Source organism: Carassius gibelio, chromosome B9 (assembly GCF_023724105.1).
Source record: "Carassius gibelio isolate Cgi1373 ecotype wild population from Czech Republic chromosome B9, carGib1.2-hapl.c, whole genome shotgun sequence".
In the NCBI taxonomy this organism is placed as follows: domain Eukaryota; kingdom Metazoa; phylum Chordata; class Actinopteri; order Cypriniformes; family Cyprinidae; genus Carassius; species Carassius gibelio.
In genome coordinates, this window is record NC_068404.1 from 23,152,470 (window position 1) to 23,176,534 (window position 24,065).

At 35.6% G+C, this 24,065-nt stretch overlaps 1 protein-coding gene across 2 annotated transcripts; it reads right to left on the reverse strand.

The window, feature by feature from the left end:
• Positions 1–481: 481 nt before the first annotated feature.
• On the reverse strand, positions 482–23,787 carry LOC127965514 (PMS1 protein homolog 1). Of its 2 annotated transcripts, XM_052566347.1 has the most exons (13): positions 23,651–23,787; positions 23,329–23,470; positions 22,932–23,114; positions 22,281–22,383; positions 22,039–22,202; positions 19,997–20,113; positions 14,622–14,744; positions 13,416–13,565; positions 12,553–13,313; positions 6,910–7,389; positions 6,555–6,685; positions 1,918–2,078; positions 482–787 (listed from the first exon to the last, which is right to left on the reverse strand). In XM_052566347.1, exons 2-13 carry the CDS (start codon positions 23,458–23,460, stop codon positions 590–592), a joined length of 2,703 nt encoding a protein of 900 aa, XP_052422307.1. In that variant the 5' UTR covers positions 23,461–23,470; positions 23,651–23,787; the 3' UTR covers positions 482–589. The 2 variants fall into 2 exon arrangements, with proteins under 2 accessions (XP_052422307.1, XP_052422308.1); XM_052566348.1 differs by lacking the exon at positions 6,910–7,389.
• Positions 23,788–24,065: the final 278 nt, after the last annotated feature.

The window sequence follows — 24,065 nt, forward strand, 5'->3', positions numbered from 1 at the left end:
TTAACAGGTATAAAAAATAAAATAAAAAAAACACTAGGTGGATTTTTAGCATTTTAGTGTGGTTGTGTACACACTGCCAACACACATTTCAGTTTAAACAACTTTTAAAAGTGCATGTAACATCATATGACCCCTGTAAGACAGAAAAGCAAAACATCCCTAAAAAGGTTTTTCAAAATGTGTCTTAATGTGTCATAATTGATATAAAAAAAAAAAAATGTTGCCCTCATAAAATCATTCATAAACATTAACCTCATTTATGACTCAGTACTGTGAGATATGGACTGAAGCAACTATTTTAATGCATTATAATTATAGTTAATTTATTTGCATATGGTGTTATGAAAAATAAAATGGTGATGTGCATGGATCTTGCACGACATTATGGGTTAAACCCACTTATGTAACACAAATGCATCTTGATTAAACACTCAGAATACGAATCAAGTATTTATATCTCAACTCATGAATGAAAACGTAATTCAACATAAGGCAAACATTTATTATTCCAAATGACAATTTTCATAATAGTATATGGTACAATAAATGTTAGTGACAACTTGGTCTTATAACAAAGTCCTTGAAATCCTCAGCAAGTATTAGACATGATTTGCAGAGCATCCTGCTCAGTCTCGGGAACAGTAACCAGCTCGTGAAAAAAGGGTCGTCTGTGAATGCAGGCCTGACTCTCCTCTTCAAGTTCCTGTTTCATTCGGCAAAGCGTGTTTGTAACATCAGCTCTGGTGAGGTTCAGAGGTAACTGTCTAGCTAGTCTAACAGCTTCACTCTGAAAGGAAGAAGTGGGGGAAAGACAGTTCTTAAACCAAAAAGGCAGCTAAAAAGTTCTAACTCGTGTCTAAAATTTGCACAAAGTGAATGGGTGCCGTCAGAATGAGTGTCCAAATAGCTGATAAAAACATCACAATAAACCATGACCTCAGTTGATCAATTGATGTCTTGTGAAGTAAAAAGTTTTAAATTGCTTCCCACCATAATACAAGTTTATATTCTATAATTACGCTTCCACCAGTGAAAAAATAACCACCTTTTTTGGCCTCTCACACCAGAATCCATGTTTGTTTAGAACTGTTTCAAATAGTTTTTGGTTATTAAAGGTTCGTGATTGGGTATTTTTCTCTCCCGATTCTTCTAATCTTTTTATTACTGTAGAAAGCAGTATTGTGGATAGAGGACTTTTGTTTTTGGCCAGAAGCAAAAGTGAAGTTAAAAATGTCTTAATGATGAATCTATTTCTTACAGACCCGCAGCTTTTCACTTCACTAGATGAAAATTTACTGACTAGAGTCGTATGGATTACTTGTGATGCTTTTATCAGCTGTTTGGACTCTCATTCTGATGGCACCCATTCACTGCAGAGGATCCATTGGTGAGCAAGTAATTCAATGCTAAATTTCTCCAAATCTGTTTCAATGAATTTGGAATTATAAAAAAAAATGTCCTGGCTCTTCTAAGCTGTATCGTTGTTTTGGGCGAGTGTTTCTGTTTAACAGTCCAAAACACGTTAAATAAAGTGCACGCATCCATAATATAACATGCTTCACACGGCTCCAGGGCATGAATGAAGGCCTCCTGTAGCGAATCCATGTGTTTTTCTAAGAAAAAATATCCAGATTTCAAACGTAATAAACACTTTTCTCTTACTTCTGCTGACCGTCGAATGCACATGCTTTATTTACCGTGGACTGTTACATAGAAACACCTGCCCACTGCAATGACAGCGCTTATAGAGCCAGGACAATTTTTTATATAACTCCGATTGGATTCGTCTGAAAGAAGAAAGTCATATAGACAGGATGGCTCCAGGGTGAGTAAAACACAGGCTAATTTTCATTTTCGGGTGAACTGACCCTTTAAAAATCGATAATTAAAAAGTATGCCCCAAGTAGCATCTCTCACCTCTAGGTAGTTTGAGACTTTGAGAGGTCTACACTGCTTCACGGTTTTTGCATCCCGGACCTTTATAGCCTGCAGAATCTCCCTCAGGTCTCCTATCCCGAAGAAAGGCATGCAGTCGGCCATGCCCATCACTTCAACATGCCTCTCAGAAGACGAAGAACCTGGCCAAGATAAGCAACAAGCAAGGATTAATAAACTCCAAGTACAACATTCTCCAGGAAAAAAATAATAAATAAATATTGTGATTTACACGCTGGTTGGAAACCAAGTCAGACGGGCATCGCACCAAATTACGCTATTACCATGTCTTTGTGGACTGGAAAGAAAAACCAAGGTGGAGGAGGTTTTCAACAGATGATTTAAAGATGATTGCTTTTCCCTAGACGCAAACTAAATGAAGAGGTGAAATGTGTGGAAAGGTCATCAAGGTACAGCAGACAAAACATTTTCTTCTTCTCGATGCGCTTTAAAACGAGACGCAGCCATCCCAAATCTGACTTGTCATGCTTAAAAAAATTATATTAGTGTCAATACGTTACATATTGACTAAACACTCGAAAACAATGAGTCTCTCATTGCAAGTACTAGATTTATATGATTTATTTCACCAGGGCATTGCTAAGTGGTTGCTAGAGTGTTTTGAGGGGTTATTAGGTGGTTTCTTACTATAGGCAAAGTTAAATTAACATCCTTTCACATCAGTGTTACTGTAGTTTTATTTATATACTATTACAGTATACCATTAGTATTTTTCAGATAATGCTGTTCACAGGCCAAATTCAGCAGCCTCTCGGCTAAAATGAAGTTTTTGTTTTATCTTCAAATAGTAAAATGATAGATACAGCAACAGAAACAGTAATAGAATTATAGAAACATTTAGGAATTTTAATACTTTTTATTTTATTTTATACCTATTAATTTTATTATGGTTTTAGTAACAATTTTATTAACTATAGTATTTGGGCAAAGGCCATGGTACATTAACATAAATTGCTTTTGAATTTACCATTTTGATAACAGTAGTAGTTAAATAAATAAATAGACATTTAGCAAGCCTACATTTTATTATTAGTATGGTTGTTGTTCTTGTTTAATATTTTTATATTTGCCATTTTTAAGTTTAAGTAATTTTCTGCTTTTGTTTTTCTTGTTTTATTTTTATATTTTAAACATTTCTATTTACTGTAGCCTTTTTTAAGCTTAGTTTTAGCAATATTAGTACTTCAACCTTTTTTAGCTACTTTCCAATACAACATCTATAAAGTTTTTAATCATCATTTGCAGTGTATTTTTAGTTTAGCTTTATTTAATTTGACAAACCGAATTGTAATAGTTTAGTTGTAGTTCATAACAACACTTTAGGATTTTTTTCCCAACCTTTTTATCATCTGCCAGGTGTAAATTTGATCATTTGCAAATATAATAGGACACTTCTTCTCAACAAGCTGAATAATTTGAGGTATCATTCATATTTGTAGGACAAACGGTGCGGGGAAAGTTTTGTGCCAAAGTTTAATACTTTGGGGTTTTCGAAAGGGCTAGAAATCTGGTGCATGTTTTTGCCAAATCCCTGGAAGTTGGCTCAGAAACTATTCCCTTTTGTAAAGGGCAATTTTTCTCCACAGCACCACACTTCAGTGCAAATCCACCGTGCTGGCAAAAGCTCAGGCAGCGAGCCAGCTTCAGCCATGATGACCATTACCAGTGCCAACAGGACACTTTACAGGAACAGGGCTGAGGGGGAAGTCTTAAGTGCATTCCATAACAACAGGCAAAATAAGGTCAAATGAGGACTAAGATGGCAGCCTCCTTAGAGAGAGGACAACATTATAAAATAAGCTGATTCTAAACCCGAAAAAGTGTTTGCACAATATATAACTATTATTCTTTTTTCCTAAATTAAATATTTGATTGCTTCTGCCTGACTTTTCATATCAAATAAAAGGCATAGATTAATGGAAAAGTAACATTTTAGAGAAAATTTTTTAAAAAGCACTTTTTCTTTAAGCGTGCATGTAACCATAACAGTAGAGCATGTGCATTTATGCATATAAATGAGTTTATTTCTTTTAAACATGCACTAACGTTAATTTTAAACTATTACTTGTATTCAGCAAGGATACAATAAAATTATGGTTATATATGATGGATAGTAATACTACAGTATGTTCAGAATCATTACTTTGTAAGTTTTATTTATCCTACCATTCAAAAGTTTAGGTTCAGTAAGATTTTATTATTATTATTTTTAAGAAATTAAGTTTTACTCAGCAAGGACATGTTAAATCAATCAAAAGTGAGAGTAAAGACATTTAAAGATTTCCGATCAATTCTGTTCTTTTGTACTTTCTATTCTTCAACGACTCTTGGATAAAATGCATCAAAGTTTCCACAAAAATATTAAGCAGCCCAAATGTTAATAATAATAAGAATTGTTTCTTAAGCAACAAATTAGCACAGTAAAATGATTTCTGACGCACAATGTGACACTGAAGACTGGAGACAGCCATTACAAGAATAAATTAGTTAAAATCATACAACTAAATGTAATGTGTTATCCCTGTATGTTTAAAAATTATAACAATAAATTGATTAAATAGATCTAAAAAGAAAACAATTATTTTAAGCTGTATCAGTATTTCACAATATCATTGTATTTTTGATCAAATCAATACAACCTTTGTGAGCATAAGAGACCATATATTAATGTTACTTTGAGAGTCTAGAAACCCATAAGGGTCTGATTTTATAAATCTGTACTGTTTTTATTAAATATATACATAAAAGATTTTGGGCAAGCACTGTAAGAAATCAATAAGGCCTTTGTCGCTGTGTTATATTTTAAACATTGTCGAGTGGCTGTTATATTCCTTATTTAAAAATACACTAAATAACAGGTGGTTATTAATATTCTTTCTACAATAGGATTAAAACAATGTTTTCAGAAAGTGAGGTAATGATTATGTAGCACTGTCACACTGACACTAGAAACAGAGATGTTTTATAATATCACAAGGCATCTGAAAAATGCACAAGAAAACATTTAAAGCAAACACATTACTTTCATTCTTCACTAATCAGACATAAGCAATTCTGTCAGAAATAATTGACTGTAATCCTGTTATTCAAGCCGTTATATTTGACATTTCAAAACAATTTGTGAACTGCGGCATTAATGATGTCCAGTGGGTCCAACCTTTGTTAAATCAAATTGGACAATCCTGGAGACCTTTAAACAGCATGACCCTTGAATTAATAAAGGCACATTTTCTCAAGAGAAACCTGGCAAAGAAAAAAGAAGAAGAAAAAAAACGTGTAGAAGTATTTCAGAATCTCTTCCATTCCTCAGCACATGATGAGCGTGAGGAGGGAATGGGCAGCGAATTCAAGCAAACGCATTTAATGGCCATCTCAAAAACCAGTGTCATACAGGAAGTGGACCAATCCCTTAGAATCAAGCCCCCACTTTTTAAAACAATTTAATATTACACATGTGCCCACACCGAGCTGTGTAGGGAAAAAGAAGTGCTGACACAGCACTTTCCACTTAAGCAATTTGTATAAACAATGACTTCATCACTCTGCGCAGCGGGAATCAACGTCTCTAAGGTAACAGCACGGATATTAAAAGTTATTAAAAACTACAAATTAAGCATTATCATCATATATTGGAAGTTGAATGATCTTTTCCAATGCCTATAAAGAAGTAGTTCACTCCGTTTAAAATGAGACCTTCCAGGTATGCGTATGTAATGGAAAAGTGCAATCCAGACAATTTGGTGACAGACTCACTCCAAAGCACCCAAACAGAACGTGAGTCCAAATCAAATAAAACAATTGGGTTGTGTAATGTCAAACAACATTGTTTTTTTACATGATTATGACTCTTTTGAGTTACATATTAATAAAAGAGGTATTATTTTTAATTGTATCAAATGCAAATGATTGTTTTGAATATTGGAGTAAAAGTTGAGCTGATAGAATACCAATATTTCCATAATATGATTTATTGACTGCAAAGTGGATTCCCACAAAATTGCTGAAATTACCACTTATATTATATTTCTGAATATTTATCTAAAATTTGCAAAGTGGGAAACTGAAATTGTTCAAATCTGGCCAGATATTGTACAATATTTCTATTTATTGTACATCTATATTAAAAGGAACAGTTAACATTTTAAATTGTTTTTAAAAGAAGTATCTTATGTCTCTTATTTAACAGTTTAGAATAAAAAACTGTTTTCTATTTTTATATATTTTAAAATGCAATTTATTATGGCAAATCTGATCCGTCTAGTGTCACATGATCCTTCAGAAATGATTCTAATATGCTGATTTGGTAACATTTCTTATTAAGTTGGAAACATTTGTGCTGCTTAATAATTTAGTGAAAACCATGACATGCTACAATTACAAATATTGGGAAAAAAGTTATTTTAAATTGTGACAGTATTAATAATTGAAAAAATATATGGACCGTGTATAAACGCTCTTTAAACTCACCAACTTACCAACATTTTATGTTCTTTTGTGTTCCGTAGAAGCATTAGTAAATGATGACAGAATTTACATTTTTGGGTAACTATGCTTCTTAAAAAATGAAGAGCAAATTGAAATATTTCTTTGAGCGTTACCTGGAATCATCTTAATCTCAAAACCGTTTGCCACAAGCCTAGGATCGGTAAAGTAGATGTCTCCATTGAAGCGGGCACTGTCTTTCTCCATGTTCAGGAGAACATCCATGTACTCTGGCCCACCAAGCACCCTGGGAAAAGACGTGTATGTTAATATGCAAATAATTATTAGATAGTTGATTAAGTATTGCAATGTAGAATAAAGGATTAATGCAACTAGGATTAATACAACTATTAATCCTATATAATAATTGCAAATCCACGTTTACAAATTTTACATGTACGCTCTTTACAAATACATTCCAGATCGTACACATCCAGAATCATCATTAAGTGAGAAAATGAGACGGGCTACCCATCTGTCAGCTGTACAGGGGTCTGCAGCCTCACGGTTGGAAGTATATTATTCTCCAGAAGTCTTTTAAACAGCAAGGCCTCCTCCACTCGAAACGGGTTCAACAGCATGAGCTTTTTGCCGCATAAAACAACCCAGGCACTGTGAGAAGCCAAGCGGTTTACAAGCCTGAGGCCCTGCGCACTTGAGCGGTTCTGGTAGGAGAGGAGGTTAAGACTCTGCTTGAGGGTTGCTATACTGAACGGGAGGGGTTTGGAGAGCTTGGCAGGGCTCCTCTTACTCGAGGGCTGAGAGGAGAAGAGTTTGTCCAGGGCCTGCTGGTTGGCGAGGGGGGCCTTGCGCTTCACGCCTTGAGCTTTGTTCAATGAAGACTCGGCGCTCATCTGCTTCTTGCCCTCTCCGCACTGGCCACCTCCCTCCGCTGCCCTCTTCCTTTGAAGGTTGTAGGCGTTCAGAGACTTTTCTGCCTTGCTTTCATACCTAAGATGGGATGTGATACGAGAACATGTATTCGTTACAGTCCCAGTTGTACATTTTGTATTTCCTTTGTGTAACCATTCGAATGTGGTCTGAGAAGTAGTTAATAAACACTTGATCAACAATTTATGTTTCTCATGATCTCAAAAATGCTTTTATCTAGACAAATGCTTAAATGTGACCCTGGACCACAGCCAGTCATAAGGGTAGAGATGTTCCGATACCCTTTTTCTCTTCCCGATACCGATTCCGATACCTGGGCTCAGGGTATCGGCCGATACCGAGTACTGATCCGATACCTGGGTGTGTATCTGTATATACAGCTGTATATACTACTAGCCCTGTGTAAATTGCTAGAATTCTTTTTATGGTGTGCTTCAGACAGATCCCTCAATAAAACATGAACAAATACATGGTGAACTACTGTATTTATTACAGTATTTTTATTATCTAACATGAATTTGACAGTATTATTTATTTTCATATGCAAAAAAGAACTTCAAATGCAGCCAAAAATCTAACACCGCAAACTAAAAAAGGTATTTAAGTTTTACAATATAACTGTATAAAAAAACTGCAACAAATAAGTCTAGGAATATAAAAAAAGATCTATTAATCAGATAATCTCTTTACAACAAAACAAGTAAAAAACAAGCAACCATCTAGGCATAATTATTATTATTATAGAGACGTATTATTATTACTGTAGGCTACAACAGTAGCTTTATATATTGTCAATTTACTCATGTAAACCAAACATTTATTTTAATGGGCTGCCATGAAGATCTTTGAGTGTCTGTGTTTATGATATGACAGTATTCTCAAATGAAACGGTAAATTCTCATGAAGTGACGGTTTATGCGTTCGTGTCCTCATGACACACAGCAGAGACTACAAAACAGCGAGCTCTCGCGCATCTGTGCCAGTCACCCACAGAGATGTAGATTTTGCGGGAGTAATATTTAAATAGTATTTTGCAGTTTAATATTCACAGACACTAGTATATATTCGGCTACTGTCTGGAGCCCTGCGCTTTGACTTACACGGAAGCGACTGAACGCAGCTGCCGGTACTGAATATACTTGAGAGTCTGTAACTACCGGTACTACAGAGACATACTGCTAACCACTGATCTATAATATAGAAGCGGCTTCACTGTCTTTTGGCAGTTTAGAATGTGATGAGTGATCCAGTCATATATAGATCAGGGCTGCTAACGCGTTTTCATTTCTTCTTCGCTGCTCTAAACAGGGGTTGCTTGTGGCAACACAGCACAACTTCCTGTGTTTTCAATGCATTTTGAGCAGCGAAGAAGAACCGTGCAGCGGTTAGGCAAAGCTTGCGGTCATAACTAGTAGTGATGGGATTTATGGCTCTTTGAGGGGATCCGGATCTTCGCGATCCGTTCCTTTCAAAGAGCCGTTCAAAAGAATGGCTCTTTTGGCTCTTTTTAAATATTTAGTCAGTTTTAAGAAGCCAGCTTGGGAGCATCTCAGTTTATCCTGGAAATAATCACTGGGAGGTATTATGAGGTGAGATTTGTAGTCAAATAATTAAAGCTCAGATATCACACACCAATATCTGAGTTTGAATTATTCTGAAATATTGATTATTACCTCATTTCTCATGTGTCGACTATATTCCATAGGGTTGCACAAATCCCTCTGCTTAGACAGTGACATCATTATTTTGATTTACCTTTAGTACAAAGTGTGTGTGTGTGTGTGTGTGTGTGTGTGTGTAAAACTACGTTGACTTATGTTATTCATACAATACCTACTCACAAATAAACATAAAAAACAAAGCCGGCTGCAATGAATTTCTGTGCAAAACAGCTTTTACTACAAACACTTCCACACAAGAACATTGTTATCACACAAGAACATTTTGATAGAAAACTATTTTTTTTTTAAGTAGATAAAATTAGAATAAATAAAATGGAAATGTCTACATACTACATACTATTACTACTGTAAACTTTGCAAATAGGACATCAGCCCCTTCAAGTCAATGAACAATAACAAAGTGGGCTGCAATGAATGTCTGTGGAAAACAGCTTTTAGTGAAACATTTCTATACAAGTACAGTATCACAAAAGAACATTTTTAATGATTTTAAAATAAGTTTTAAATGAACACAAAATGCAATGTAAATGCATGCACAACTAATAACTAATATCATCACGCTATAAAGGGTTGGCCTGCGCTGGGTGCGCCCCTCCCCCTATAACTGTTCTGTCTCCTGGCGGAGCTCATTTGTATGAACACGCATAGGAAAAAAGAACGATAGAAAGAACGGCTCCTCTCCAGTCGCGACTCGGCTCCCATCGTTCATGTTTATGAGCCGTTCAAAAGAATCGGTTCGTTCGCGAACGTCACAACTCTAATAACTAGGTATTTTTTAAGAAAATGGTATCGGATCGGTATATGGGTTCATGTACTCGCCGATGCCGATGCCAGAATTTGTTGTGGTATCGGAGATATTTCCGATACTAGTATCGGAATCGGAACAACTCTACATAAGGGTCAAATTTTTTATTATTGAGAATAATGCATCCTCTGAAAACGGAATAAAGCTGAAAATCTGGAATCTGAGGGTGCGAAAAAAAAAAAAAAAAAAAAAAAAAAATACTGAGAAAAACACCTTTGAAGTTGTCCAAATGAATTCTTAGCAATCCATATTACTAATCAAAATTTAAGTTTTAATATATTTACAGTAGGAAATTTGGAACATTATCTTTACTTAATATCCTAATGATTTTGGGCATAAAAGAAAAATATATAAATTTGACCCATACAAGGTGGTTTTTTTGTTGTTGTTTTTTTTGGGGGGGGGGGGGGGGGGTGCTAAAAATATTCCCAAACGACTTAAGACTGGTTTTGTGCTCCAGGGTCATAAAAATAAGTAAATAAATAAATAAATATATATATAAAATTATACACACACATATATATATATATATATATATATATATACAATTATACTCACATACATATATATATATATAAAATTATCTGTTTCTTCCCATACGTCCGGTTATTTCATATTTGTATTGCTTTACTGTTATACTGTATGTGGAAAATGGTAATAATAATAAAAAATACAAAAGAAGAAACAATCCTTTTGGTCCATTGATTTGCAGGCTGGGTAAGGATGAATTTAAGCAAAGAGCTCAGAAGTTGTGACTACTTAAAAATCCTCAATTCACACAAGAAACCTTGGTTTAATTTGCTCTAGTGATTCTAAGTGGACTGCTGTAAATCAAAATGTGCAGAAACAGGCGAGATAAAAAACATCTGCTACCTGTGACCAGATGGGGGCCGGAGAGCAGCGAGGGAGGGGGGAGAGGGCCTGTAAAAACATGCAGCCCTGACCCTCCACTGGAAGTTTCTCGATGGGCTTGCCAATTAACAGCTGTGCCATTGCACAGAGCTTGCTACTGTACAATGGACCGGGCACGGTTTCAAACGCACTGTATGGTTTCAGAGCATAAAGCTCGGGTGCAAGAAAAAGATGCAAATGCTGATAAAAAACCAGACCAATCAAGATGAAGGCATGAAATGTGCTGAATGCAAGAGAAAAGCAGTAGGAGGCCAATGGGGGAGATAAATGATTTCATAATGGAGCAGAAGGTTGAAGCTTGAGGGTATCCCCTGCCATGTACACTGAAATGAGTTCTTTACCTGAGGGCTTTTGAAGTTTACAGCTTGAACACAGTGAAAATGTACAAACAGACACTTGACATTTACATATATAAAAATGGGAAATCAAAACTACTAAAAATGGCAGTACAGATATTTATAATGTTTTATAACATGTGAAAGGATGTGAGAAGACCCTGTTAAAAGTTAGCCATTATTAAGACTGCACCAAGGTTATCTTTAACTAAAACCAGAATATCTCCAATGAAAGGACGAGTGTGGAAGCAACACACAGAAAAGAAAGACGCAATCCTCTCTTGCCTGCTGAGATGAACCTCAGTGGACACCCGCATACATGATGAAAGCCATTTAGGGAGCACGGTTTGCATTTTCAGCCTGGAATTCATAACGAGGATCGAATGCACATAAACTGTGCAATAAGAAAGCAATGTTCCCTTGGTGTGGGCACTTTGGATGTAAACCAAGTTCATATAGAGTCCCTGGACCAGCGCCAGGCATTTTATTGCTGCATCAGACCACTGCAACCAAAATATAACAAGCATGGTGCTCCCTCCCCCAAACATCCATGTCAACAATCTCTGACCCTGTAGCACAGCATGCCCATATGTGATGGACCCATGTTACACGGATCCATGTAAATATGATTCTCAGAATTGCGTGCTACCATACAGCCGCGAGAAAACAAGTCAAGGCTTATTTCATGCTTAAGACAGCAGTAACATGCAACAGGATTCAGATGTGTTTACTTGCAACTAGCAAGGCTAAGATTTATACTTTCCATTCATTTAATTATGCTGACTTTGCATGCTGTGATTTAGAGTGTGGGGGGGGGGGGGGGGGTGACCTCTTTGATAACAGTAGTCCTGTTATACTTTGAGGTTAAGAAATGTAAAATATATTAAAATTAGAAAAGACCAAAATTTGAGTTCTGCAGCTTTAAGTTGCTTTGAGGAATGCATCTAGGAAACATGGTTACCCTTTTTCGTCACTACATATTTCCCATACTTCCATTTGTGCTATGACTATGATTCTAAAATGTGGACAAGCAATAATAAAAAAATGAGTAGGTGTGTCTGATCATTTGACTGGCAGTCTAGAGTGCTAAAAAAGACAGATCCATATATCCAACCCGAGTTTTCCTTGGGCTCATAAACGACCAATAAATTAGTCAGAAATCATCTGGTATAGAATGAACTGGAATCTTCTGGCACCTGAAGGAACTGAAAGAATGTGGCATTTTTTGAAAAAATAAAAACGGAATACCTCTTTTACAATGGAAAACAGGCCTATTGACCATCAAACCAAGTAATCAAATGCAGTCTTCTGGAAAATACAAACACTTCATCAATTCTTCCTTCAGGTAGCAACAAGACCAAGCCAGGCAGATTTTCCAATCCATATTTTACACATGCTAGTGGCAGATCTATTTTTCTCTTGCTACACAGAGAGAGTGAATCACAACAACTGGAAACTGCGTCTTCGAGGGTGAAATCTGGAAACTTACTTCTTGCGGTCTTCCTCCCCGAGGCTTTCCCATCTCTCTTTCACAGCAGTTGTGACATCCTGAGGACTGGCTCTTGGGTTCTCCTGGAGGACCTGCGATCTGGTGTCTTGCTCAAACAGCGAAAAGGCAGACGAGGGCTGACGCACGGAGCGGTTGCTGATCAGCTCGTAGGCTGTCAGCTTGGCCATTTTCTCCATAATGACGTTAGAAGGCCTCTTGGACGGGCTGGACCTCATATTACCTCCAAGGTCTTCGTGTGCTTTCGGGACATGGAGTTGCACAGGTTCTAGGCATTCTCCGGTGACTTGATTTGAGAAGGCCTTGCCCGTGCTCCAGCTCTCGGCAGATACTTCGCTCTCTTGACTAGGGCCACTGTCACTCTTAGACGCCTTTGGGGAGTTACAGTTTAAATCAGCTGTAGAGTTCAGTACAACATCGTCAGCAGGTAATGAGGAATTAATACTGTCAAAATCACTTGAGGTTCTATTGATCACCCAATCCTCTGAAATCGAAGAAGAGCTGGTGTTTGCGGTGTTGCTCAAGGACAGCTCCCCATCTTGTTTATCTGCATTTGTGGGAGAAATTTCCAGCAGTTCTGGTTCGTCCAAACTAACATCAGTGGTAGGTGTAGACACTACATTAGTGTGCTCAGGTACATCCGCAGAACTAACTGGATTTCCTCCAGTTTTGAGATCATCATTGTCAATGGAGTACCCATACAAGGAGATTAGCATAGTCTCGACCGCCAACAGGACTCCCTCCTGGTAAACACCATTCAAGTTTGGTTAATTGAACATTATTGTGAATTGAACAATGTTTTATTTCAAGTATAAATGTAGGAGAGAAAATCTGAACTTTTGTACCTTGTTCTGTAGCATCACTTCAGTTTTATCGGGTGTCAGGTTAATGTCCACAGTCGAGGCAGGTATGGTGATGTTCATCATTGAAAAGGGATAGCGGCGGTTTGCAGATTCTTTATTAGATTGCGCACTGGTGTAGTATTGCTTGATAAGCTGTAGGGTAAATGTGCATTTAAAAAAAATACATGTAAAGAGTACATTAGGATTTTAAATGATAATAAACGATATGAAAAGGACAGAACTAAGCCCAGACAAAATCTATGGATTTTTAATCAGCATTATTTTCTGCACTGATGTGAAGAATTGATTTAAACGTGGTGAAATGTATTAAACAGAGCTGTGAGTAGTACACTTTTATTGGCAGCTGCAAGCATAAACAAATTATGCCAAAAGTTTTGATGAACAAAGACCCTAGAGGCTGTTTTTGACCAATGCATTTCCATGGTTTTTCCAGTTGTTCATAATTACAACATAAACACTTTTAAAAGAGATTTGTAACATATAAAGAAAGCTAGGGATTTCTATTTTAATGTCAGATAACAATTGGAATTAAAATGATTAAAAAATTATATTTCTGATATTTGAAGAAAAAAAACAATTAACCAGAAATGTTGATGATTTTTTACATTTATTATATTTCAATACATTTTTTTTCTTCTCAGATTTAGAATCCACACATTTAAATTTTCCTCAAATATCCAGATACTATTCAAGGTCAGTAATTATTTGTTTTTTTTAGTTAAAAAGTCTCTTATGTTCACCAAGGCTGGATTTATTTGATAAAAAATACAGTGAAAACAATAATATTGTGAATTTTTTTTAACAAATTAAAGTAATTGTTTTTGGTTTTATATATATTTTAAATTTAATCCATGCAATTTAGAATTGTTTTTTGTTTTGGTGCTCAAGAAGTATTTATTCTTATTATTAATGTTAAAAACAGTTGATGCATCCTTGCTATAAGTCTTAAAAAAAAATACAAATAAAACTACTGACCCCAAACTTGTAAACTCTAGTGTAGATTTCATGTAGGCTTGAACACAAGTACAAATATATATGATCTAGGATGAATTCAAGGTTTGGGATATCACATTTTATTACAGCTAATCAAGGACATTTAATTTTACAGAGAAATTCATGTATTTGCATACACAAACAGTAAATAAACATAGGTAAATTAGTGTTGTGGGTATACGGCAGTTGCTTTACCTTAAGTATTTCTTTGTGATGCACGGGTCGACTGTTAACAAAGATGAATGTTTTATCAGGCGTAGAGGAGCTGGTGGAATTACAATCTGAGCCCGGTTTGGGAAAGAATCCATCAATGCCAATCTGTGCAAACATAAGACTTCTGTGAATGTCACTTTAAGCCATGAATGCATACCAAAACAGTTATATATATCCACATTTATTGAAATGTTTATTAAGAAGCTAGATTTCCATATTAAATCTAGTTTCGTTTTTCTTGAATTTTCCTCTCTGCCACAAGCCATACTCATTAACTGTCAGGGTACACTGAGGCTTCTATGAACTTATTCCAAAACAAACAAAATGACACACTGCTGGCATTTATCCCACTTTGCAGTAACCAATCAAGACTTCACTGTGCTATCAGAACCCATTTGTCATCTCCTAACTATGGAGTGGCCAAGTTGCTAAAATTTGCAATGTTTCTGTTGGCTAAATGCAGCAGAAACAGCTCCAAACTAATCAGTGATCTAGGGCTGGATTGTGATGCTTGAGCTCACCATTTGGAATTAACAAGCACAGCAGTTGGCTGGCAAGAAGACATTTTAATTGGAGTCTCTGACAAACTTGATAATCAGGGGTATTGTGACTTTCACAATCAACACTTATGTTCTGTATACTTTGCCACATTTGTCAATTACGGTGACGTAGGTGACCCAGTCCTTTCTGTTTTGTGCACTGAATGGAAGTTATTATTCTGGACTCTTCCACGGCAGAAGGATCTCGGCCACAGCACAAAAACTGTCAACTGCAAACCCGCTTCATGTCCCACTCTTACTCAGAAAGCCTGTAACCATTCCAGAACTTCCGGAAGAAACCTGACAGAAAGCACTTTTGATTGTGATTGTATATATAACATATAAAGCAAAAATATTAGACGTTTCAATGAGAAAGAAATGACAAAACTCATTTGAGAGCAAAAACATGCTCACCTCTACAATATGCTGAAACCTAGACACGACTCAAGTCCCTATGTCTGTGGAAGTTTGGAATTCAGCAGAAAGATTTAAAATCTTTGAAAGAAATAGATTTTGCAGCATTTATTTGATCAAAAGGCTGCATTTATTTGATCAAAAACACAATAAAGAAAAACAATTATATTGTGAAATATTTGTATAATTTAACTAACTCATAGCTCAACTAAACCAAATCATTCTAAAATGCTGATTTGGTGTTTATATATATAAAAAAATTATATATATATATATATATATATATATATATATATATATATATATATATATATATATATAATAAAACAAATTTCAACTGAACACCATTTATTTGAAAAAAAAAAAAAAATTATATATATATATATATATATATATATATATATATATATATATATAACAAAAATCAATTAACCATCAACTGATCAATTTAATGCATCCTTGCTTATTAATTTAACTCATAAACAAATAAAATCATCTTATTGATATATATATGTGTGTGTGTGTGTGTGTTTAACTTATTTGTTAAAATTTTTAAAACAATTATTACTGCATGAGGTTGCCACTATTTGGGACAGCATTTTGCCTGGACAAATAAATCAATAAATATAGAAAAGAAAGAAAGAAGAGAAAGCACATTTAAGCTTAATTAAACATTTTCACAACATCTGCAAGATTATGCAAGATAAATGTCAAATGCATGACGCAGTTTACAGAGGTTTATGAAAAATCGAACGCCCCGCTGAAATCTGAAATCTGAAAATGGCGGGGGGTTGGGTAAAGTGTTAGCAATGGTCTTGGCATGAGACTCAACCTGATGATGAGTGTGCAGCTAATGACTGATTACTCCAACAGATCCTCCTCTCAAGGCCATAAGTTAACTCCTGGTAAAGCCCACCAATTCCTAGAATGCTAGGATGACTTACAACTAATAAATGGTGAGCAAAGATGCATTCTCATCTGGTACATGGCTTTGCAGAACATTGGCAAGACTCAGCGAAAACCATCCTCGCACGTAGCTGTATACGTAATGTGTTCTGCTATACGTTCAGCAGGAGAGGAGCGAGCTGCCAAGAACAGCTCGAGCCAAACACTGAAGTGTGCCTACAGAGAATTATTCCTACACAAACGCGAAACGCAAGTAGGGACTCTATACAAACCGTAGCGCTCTACTAAATGCGTGTTCTGTAAGAAGAAACTCAGCATGAATAAATCACACATAAATGAGCCAGCGAATTTAGACAATGCTAGCGTTGTGCATTCTTCATCAGCCTCGCATATCAAAGTAGGACACCATGTGTGCACCAACAATAGCATCCTCTCCAGCAGGGCAGTGATGAGATCAGGCCAAATGCCCGAGTTAAAATCACCATGTCATGCATGTACTGTATGACCTATACGGTTCTGCGTAACGGAGAGATAATTATAGAACGAGAGGCAGATTCTGCGATAGGAGAGCCATTAGATGAAAGAAGGGGAGATAAGAGAGTGTTATGCTGACATAAGTAGAAAAAAATCAAATGGTTTATTTGGAGTATTTGGTATAGGAAAAAATGACCAGAGGAAAGAAAGTCAAGAGAGTTCCTCGAGGCAAGATTCGAACATAGGGCACCCATAATGCAAGCACTAGGCATCGACAGGATGTCATGATTTAGAGTGAGACAAATCAGCTAATACCACAAAACATGACACAATTCATCAAACCCATTTTTGTAACACATACCAAATGTTATTGTGGAATGGATTACAAACGACTAACGGGATGAAAGTAAAACAAAAAATACTTGATTACCAATGTAAATGGCTCTCAATAAATGTAAGTGTCATCAATTTTATATTTATTCCAAAGTAAAAGCATTTTGCTTGAAATATTTTGATTAGAAAAAAAGGGATGAAAAAATAAAATGGCTGGAATATTTCTTAATAAAAATAACCAATATTTAATGCTAGTTTTAAGTACTTTATTTTTCATAAATTTGCAAAGATGTTAAAAGCCTGTTTTTTGCTTTGTCATTATGACGTATGAAGTGTAGAATGATGTGACCAAAGTGACTCACAAAAGAGCATAATGGAAGCAATCAAAATCAACAAAAGAGCAATGATATGCAAGTGATATAACAAGTCTCAGTTGGCCAAACATAGTTATAATATATAATTAATTATATAATAAATAAAAAGATAACCAATACAATAGAAAAGAATAAACAAGCTAGTGTTAGAGACTTTGTTTTGCTTTTGTTCATTGTATAACAAAAAAAGAAAACAAATAGATAGAATATAATACAAAAATATTTCTGTGTTGTTTTTTTAAGAAAACAAGCAGTTAGTAAATTAATAGATTGCAAGTCTAAAAGGGACAAGTTTTTTTTTTAAAGAATAGAGAGTGCTATTGTTAGAGGGTCAAAGATATATATGAAGAGTTCATATGAAAAAGCCTTTAAGTGCTGTCTGAATTATTTTCTTTTTTAATTAGCATTTTCATCAGGCTCCCATATTTATATTCAGTTATTTCACTTTTATTGCATAGAAAATGACCTATACATTGCCATTAGAGTACAATTACTGAACCTAAACATAGGAGCCCGAGATATATATATATATATATATATATATATATATATATATATATATATATATATATATATATATATATATATATATATATATATATATATATATATATATATATATATATATTAGATATATATACACATCTAATATATATATTCTGGTTCCAGGGTCATGGCAAAAATATCTAAACAATCAAAAATTCACCCCATGTTCACTTTATTGTGATTTTGTTTTGAAAGAAAACTAACATGATTTCCATATTTTATTAAATCCAATACATCAATGATAGGAATACACTTGAAAATATGCTGCATAATAGGAGCGACCCAAACTTGCTCAAGATTAGTCAAGCACGATTAGTGTTAAGGAGCACTGCAGGCAGTGAACACATTACACCTGCAGAAAACACACATGTAGCACAGATACTCTACTGCTGCAGCACATATTAAATCTTCACATGTATGTCTTTGTGAGTGAAAGAAATGTCACTAAACTGGATTAAATCAAATTTAGTTTTTTTACCAATGCGTAATACTTTATAACATCTATGTGTTTGAACTAATTCTTGCTCATTGCATTTGTAGCAGTGTATTAAATCTGTGCCAGAGCAGTGGGATTGTGGCCTCTGGCCAAAACAGGCAGGTTACGTCCCTCTGAGGCCCTTTCACCACGTACACTGCAGTCCCTGAGGGCTCCTTTAATTCACTGCTGTATATGTCGCAAAGTTTGCCGCATTCAGTACATAGGTCCACTGCTGACACTGACTGTAAGCTGATCCATCCCTGACCGCTGCAAGGTAAACGTTACACGTGGTCTCGCGAAGATACATAGCCTTTCAGTATTTGTAAGTCTACAGCTTCTATGATTCAAATAACACCATTTTAACTCTGAAAAAAAAGCATTAGGACTCTTTAGACACAATTAAATTCATATAACAAAATATCTAATCAAAGAGGCATTTATTTTAAATAAATAACCAACACAAAAATATACTTTTTAGGCAAAAAAAAAAAAAGGTTTATGTTAAAATTTTATAAGAATGGATTTATTTTTTCAAAGTTAAGACAAATTATTTGGATACTTAAATCACCCTTAAAATGCATAAATATTGTTGCATTAGATAACAAAATATCAGATATTTATGTTAAAGAATTAATAACAAAAATACACTTTCCAGGCAAAAACAAAAAAGATTGTTAGGCTACCAGTTAAGGAAAAATGTATTTATTGTTATCCAAATTTTGTTTGAAGATGCCCCTTGGTTTGACATTTTGACATCTATGCAATGATGACATTCAAACATTTTTATGAGTGATGATGATGATGATGTCTCCGAAAGAATCCATACACTCTTCAGGGCCACAGCATTTCTATGTATACATATCAAATATAAGCTAGAGATTTGAATACCGTCCAGAAAATTAAAACGGCTTTATATAAGGTATAACCTGGGTAAGAATGCTGAGTCATTCATGCAAAAAGTCATCGCTGCGGAATGCACAACCAGGAAAAAGAGAAACAGCTCTCCAGGGAGAGGAAAGCCGTTCGGAATTAAGTTGTTACACGAGTCTTTGGGTTTAGCAACCTGACAGAAGTGCAGGGACATTTAAAGTCAGCTCAACACACATGCAATGGTAATGAACCCCGATTGTTTGAACCCTGAAGCACACTCCTTTATGAAAACAATCTGTGAAAAAAAAAAAAAGTGTTTCCTATCGCAAACCGTCATGGCCCTAGAGCTGGTGCATCTGTGGAACCCTACTGCTCACGCTGGAAACGATAAATATGCCCGTGTTTTCTCAGCGCTTCACTGACCTCTGGTTGCTCCTGGTGATGCTGGACAGGGAGCATGTTGGCTACAGAGGCTGCTCCGAGCACGGCCATGAGGGCCGTTCGGTGATCCGACACCCTGGACTTCTGCCAGACCACAGCCTGTAACAACACGGCAAAACGGGTCAAGTTATTTTTCGGTCATCCTAAAATAAGACCACCTGTGGGATTGCATGCTCGCAAACAGCCATTAGCTACCAATCAAGTCTTCACAATAAACAATTATACTTTGGGGAATGTTTGGAGATTACAAAAGCAACTGCGCAGGGAGCACTGCATGGACAAGCCTTGCCAACTTTTCATGAAGATTTCATACCATCTGGCAGCATCAAGCAAACACTATTTTTAACTATTTGCACAAATGCCATTTCAACGTGAGGGGCGCAGTTACGCATATATTTTCACACCCGTGCGTTTGCCTGTCGTTGGCACTTCCACATGCAAGTATATATATCCAAGGTGTTGATTTCTGAAAGCTTGCGGGCCACAGCGCACATCTCTGCTCTGAAATATACAATTTGGTGACTGTAAAGAGATCAGACTAGTAAACAGCTTTTTGAGAAGTCATGAAACCCAATGCAGGGCGAAGTGCAAAGTTTGTGATACGAGATATGCCTGGAAGTGCTGATGGCATGAAATGAGTGTATGGCCCTCCCCCGATGATCTACAACCCGAATGATATGAATTTAATGAAAGGTACGTGAGGTCTTACAGAGCAAGGCCAGATACGTACGCTATCATGAGGCCAGGCTGTTACTGGACTTTTGAAAACACTCAGAGAACTTGTACCACTTAGCTTGTTACTTTAGGATCATGTGGCAGTGTGAGATTCGAAGGCTTAGTGGTTCATCCTGTGGTTGCATTGCTAATTTTGGACGAGAAGCAGATGAAATGTTCACTTTTCCGGGTTACGCTCTAACTGATGACAGTTCGGACGTGTCTAAATGCTGGAAATGTCCAGGCTGTCATCATAACATGCACTGATTTTCGATTTAAGGATTTTTCTGCATAGACAACTTCAAGAGTTTTCCTACAGGACGTAAAACAATAATTTAAAAAAGTTATATTACATCTGTTTACTTGAATGGCTTTGCTTTGGTGATTAATATCAGGATTTAAACCATGAGATTGAAATTGTTACGAGGAAGCACAGTAGGAGTCAGTACAGTAGTAAGAAACCACAGCAATAAACAAGTTACATAAGTTCTAATTAACGTTAGCCCAACACTATTAGCACCACTGATATCATAATGTCACTGACTGTGGGTAAAACCCTAGAGAGTAATACTACGGCATTTTTTGATGTGGGACGCCACCTTGTGGTCAAATGTTCACCACCATTCAAAAGTTTAGGGACAGTAAGATCTTTTACTCAGTAAGGATTTATTATATTGATAGCCAGTAAACAGAATTATAATGTTAAAAAAGATATCTTTCAAATAAATGTTGTTCTTTTGAACATTATACTCATCCGAAAAATCCTGAAAAATGTATTTCCATTTCCACCAAAAATATTAAGCAGCATAACTGAACTTAAGACTGATAATAATAATAATGATAATTGCATTACAGTAAGCATTAAATCAGCATATTAGAATAATTTCTGAAGGGTCATGTGACACTGAGACTGCAATAATGACTGCTAAAAATTCAGCTTTGCTTCACAGGAATAAATGACATTAATTTATATATATAATTTATTCGATCAAATAAATTCAGTCTTATTAAGCATAAGAGAGTTCTTCTAAAAACATTAAAAATTCTTACAGACCAAATACTTTTTTAACGCCCTGTTACTTTTCATCAGCTTCTAACTGAAGACAAAAATGTGAAAGGTTCATTTTATCCATCATGATATATTCAAATTAAAAATAGTTTAAAAAAAAAGTTTTAATATTGATATGGTTTGATCCCAGATGTTTCATGTTTTCTCAGACTTTGGTTGACAAAAACCGATTGACCGCTATTCTTGTTCTCAAAAGACATTGTAGTTGCACAGTCAAGAACTTGTGACAGCCGTAACATACCTTGTTGTGGCTCAATGTGATCCTTAACTCAGGCTTAACAACAGCATAGGCCATGAGTAAGTTCTGGACCCTCTTCAGTTCCTCTTTGCATTTCTTAGTGTTGGAGTAATACTGCCGTCTGACAGGGAGGTTCTTGAACAGATTTGCTGCACACACAGTGGTGCCTGAGGGAAAAGGTATGTTAGAAAGCAGTCTGTTCCCATAAATCAAGAGTATTAAAAAATGCATTAGCAGAAACCTACCCTCGCCAAGATGTGATGGCTTTTGAGAGATGATCTGTCCATTGTGATCGACTGAATACTGAATACTAAAATCATCATCTGCAGTTTTGGTTGTAATTACCACCTGGTAGATGAAGAAATGGTCAATTACAGAGGAACCATTTAACATTTGTAATTCAATGAATTAAAAAGGCTATCATGGACTCATTGGAGATGCACAGTATTTTGGTACCATTGGATTAATTGGCAAATATTAGCATTTTTTATTAATCAGTCATTGTTGGATACTGGAAGTTTCTGGATATTTAACAATTATGCACATAATTTCTCCCCATTTGTACTTTTGCTACCATCTAGAACTAAATTTCATCTTTAATATCACCGCACTTGATTAAGTCATTTTAATGTACGTTTAATTTACCATAATCGTTATAAGATTTCAAAAGATGATAGTTTTTTAAACTGCATGTTATAACACAGTCCTGCCTAAATTCACTTTCGGCATTTAAAATGAATGATTTTACCGTATTATTTTTTATTATTCAGCCTTAATAATCCAGAATTGTAATATCAGCCGTAATTGTTTTCGTAAAAACGATTTCAGACGCAAATATTTTTATGTGCATCACTAACTCAAGCAATACAATCAAATCTAAACTAGTGAGATGCAACCTCTGATATGGCACATATGGATGCCAGAGCCTCTCCTCTGAAGCCGTAAGTCTCTAGGCGCTCCAGGTCTTCGTGGCAGGAGATTTTAGATGTGTAGTGTTTTACAGCCATCACAGGAACATCAGTAGCTTTGATTCCAGAACCATTGTCTCGGACTTCAATGCGATCCAATCCATAATTATCCTAACAACAAAAATACGAACATAGGTTAAGCATGGCTATTAAGAGTGGCCCCAACAATATTTGAACATAAGCCATGCTTAAAAATTTTTTATAAATCTCATTGGACTAGAAACAAAAAAGAAATGCCAACGGTTCAACATTTTGTTGTCTAACTCAATGACATGAATACATTTTAATACAGGTCACTACGTGTGTTGATAAAACATGTATTTACCAGTTTGACTTCAAGGCTTGAGGAACCAGCATCAAGTGAATTTTCCACCAGCTCTTTGACAACATTCAGGACAGATGTAATAACCTGAGAGCTGCAGAGCAGACGCACAGTCTCGGCTGGAAGCGCCTTCATAGTGTGCTCCCTAAGAAGAAAGGTTTAATAACTGAGACAGCAATGACCACAAATCTGTCATCTTCGCCGATTATTGACATACAAAAACAGCAGGGTAAGCTAGCGTAAATCACTAATGATCAACCGTGACATTAACATTCTGATACTTTAAACAATAATATTTAAAACAGGCAAACACCTTCCTACTTACTTTTTATAAAATAACAATAATCCGTTAAAAGTTATCCAATAAATCTATAACGCAAGAGAACGTCGCACGTTTTTAAGACTTTCTCCAGTATCGGACATGACTTATCTGGCGCCTAAATGACGTCATTGTCATTTTCTGCTTTTGATTGGATGTTCTTTCTTCGTCGTATCTTTGTATTTATATTGCCTATAAATAAATAAAATATTTTTTTATTGTTATGGCTATGTTTAAAAAGTATGCAAATCCTATAAAATTAGCCCATATGTCAGCATGTTTTCATGTTATTGGTGTTTTATATTTACAAACGGTCAAAAAAAACTCCACATACTATCTGACTAAATTATAGCAACCCAATTCTTACCGAATTATAAAAAAAAAATTATTTGACTCAGTTTTAGTGGTGTTTCATTTTTGT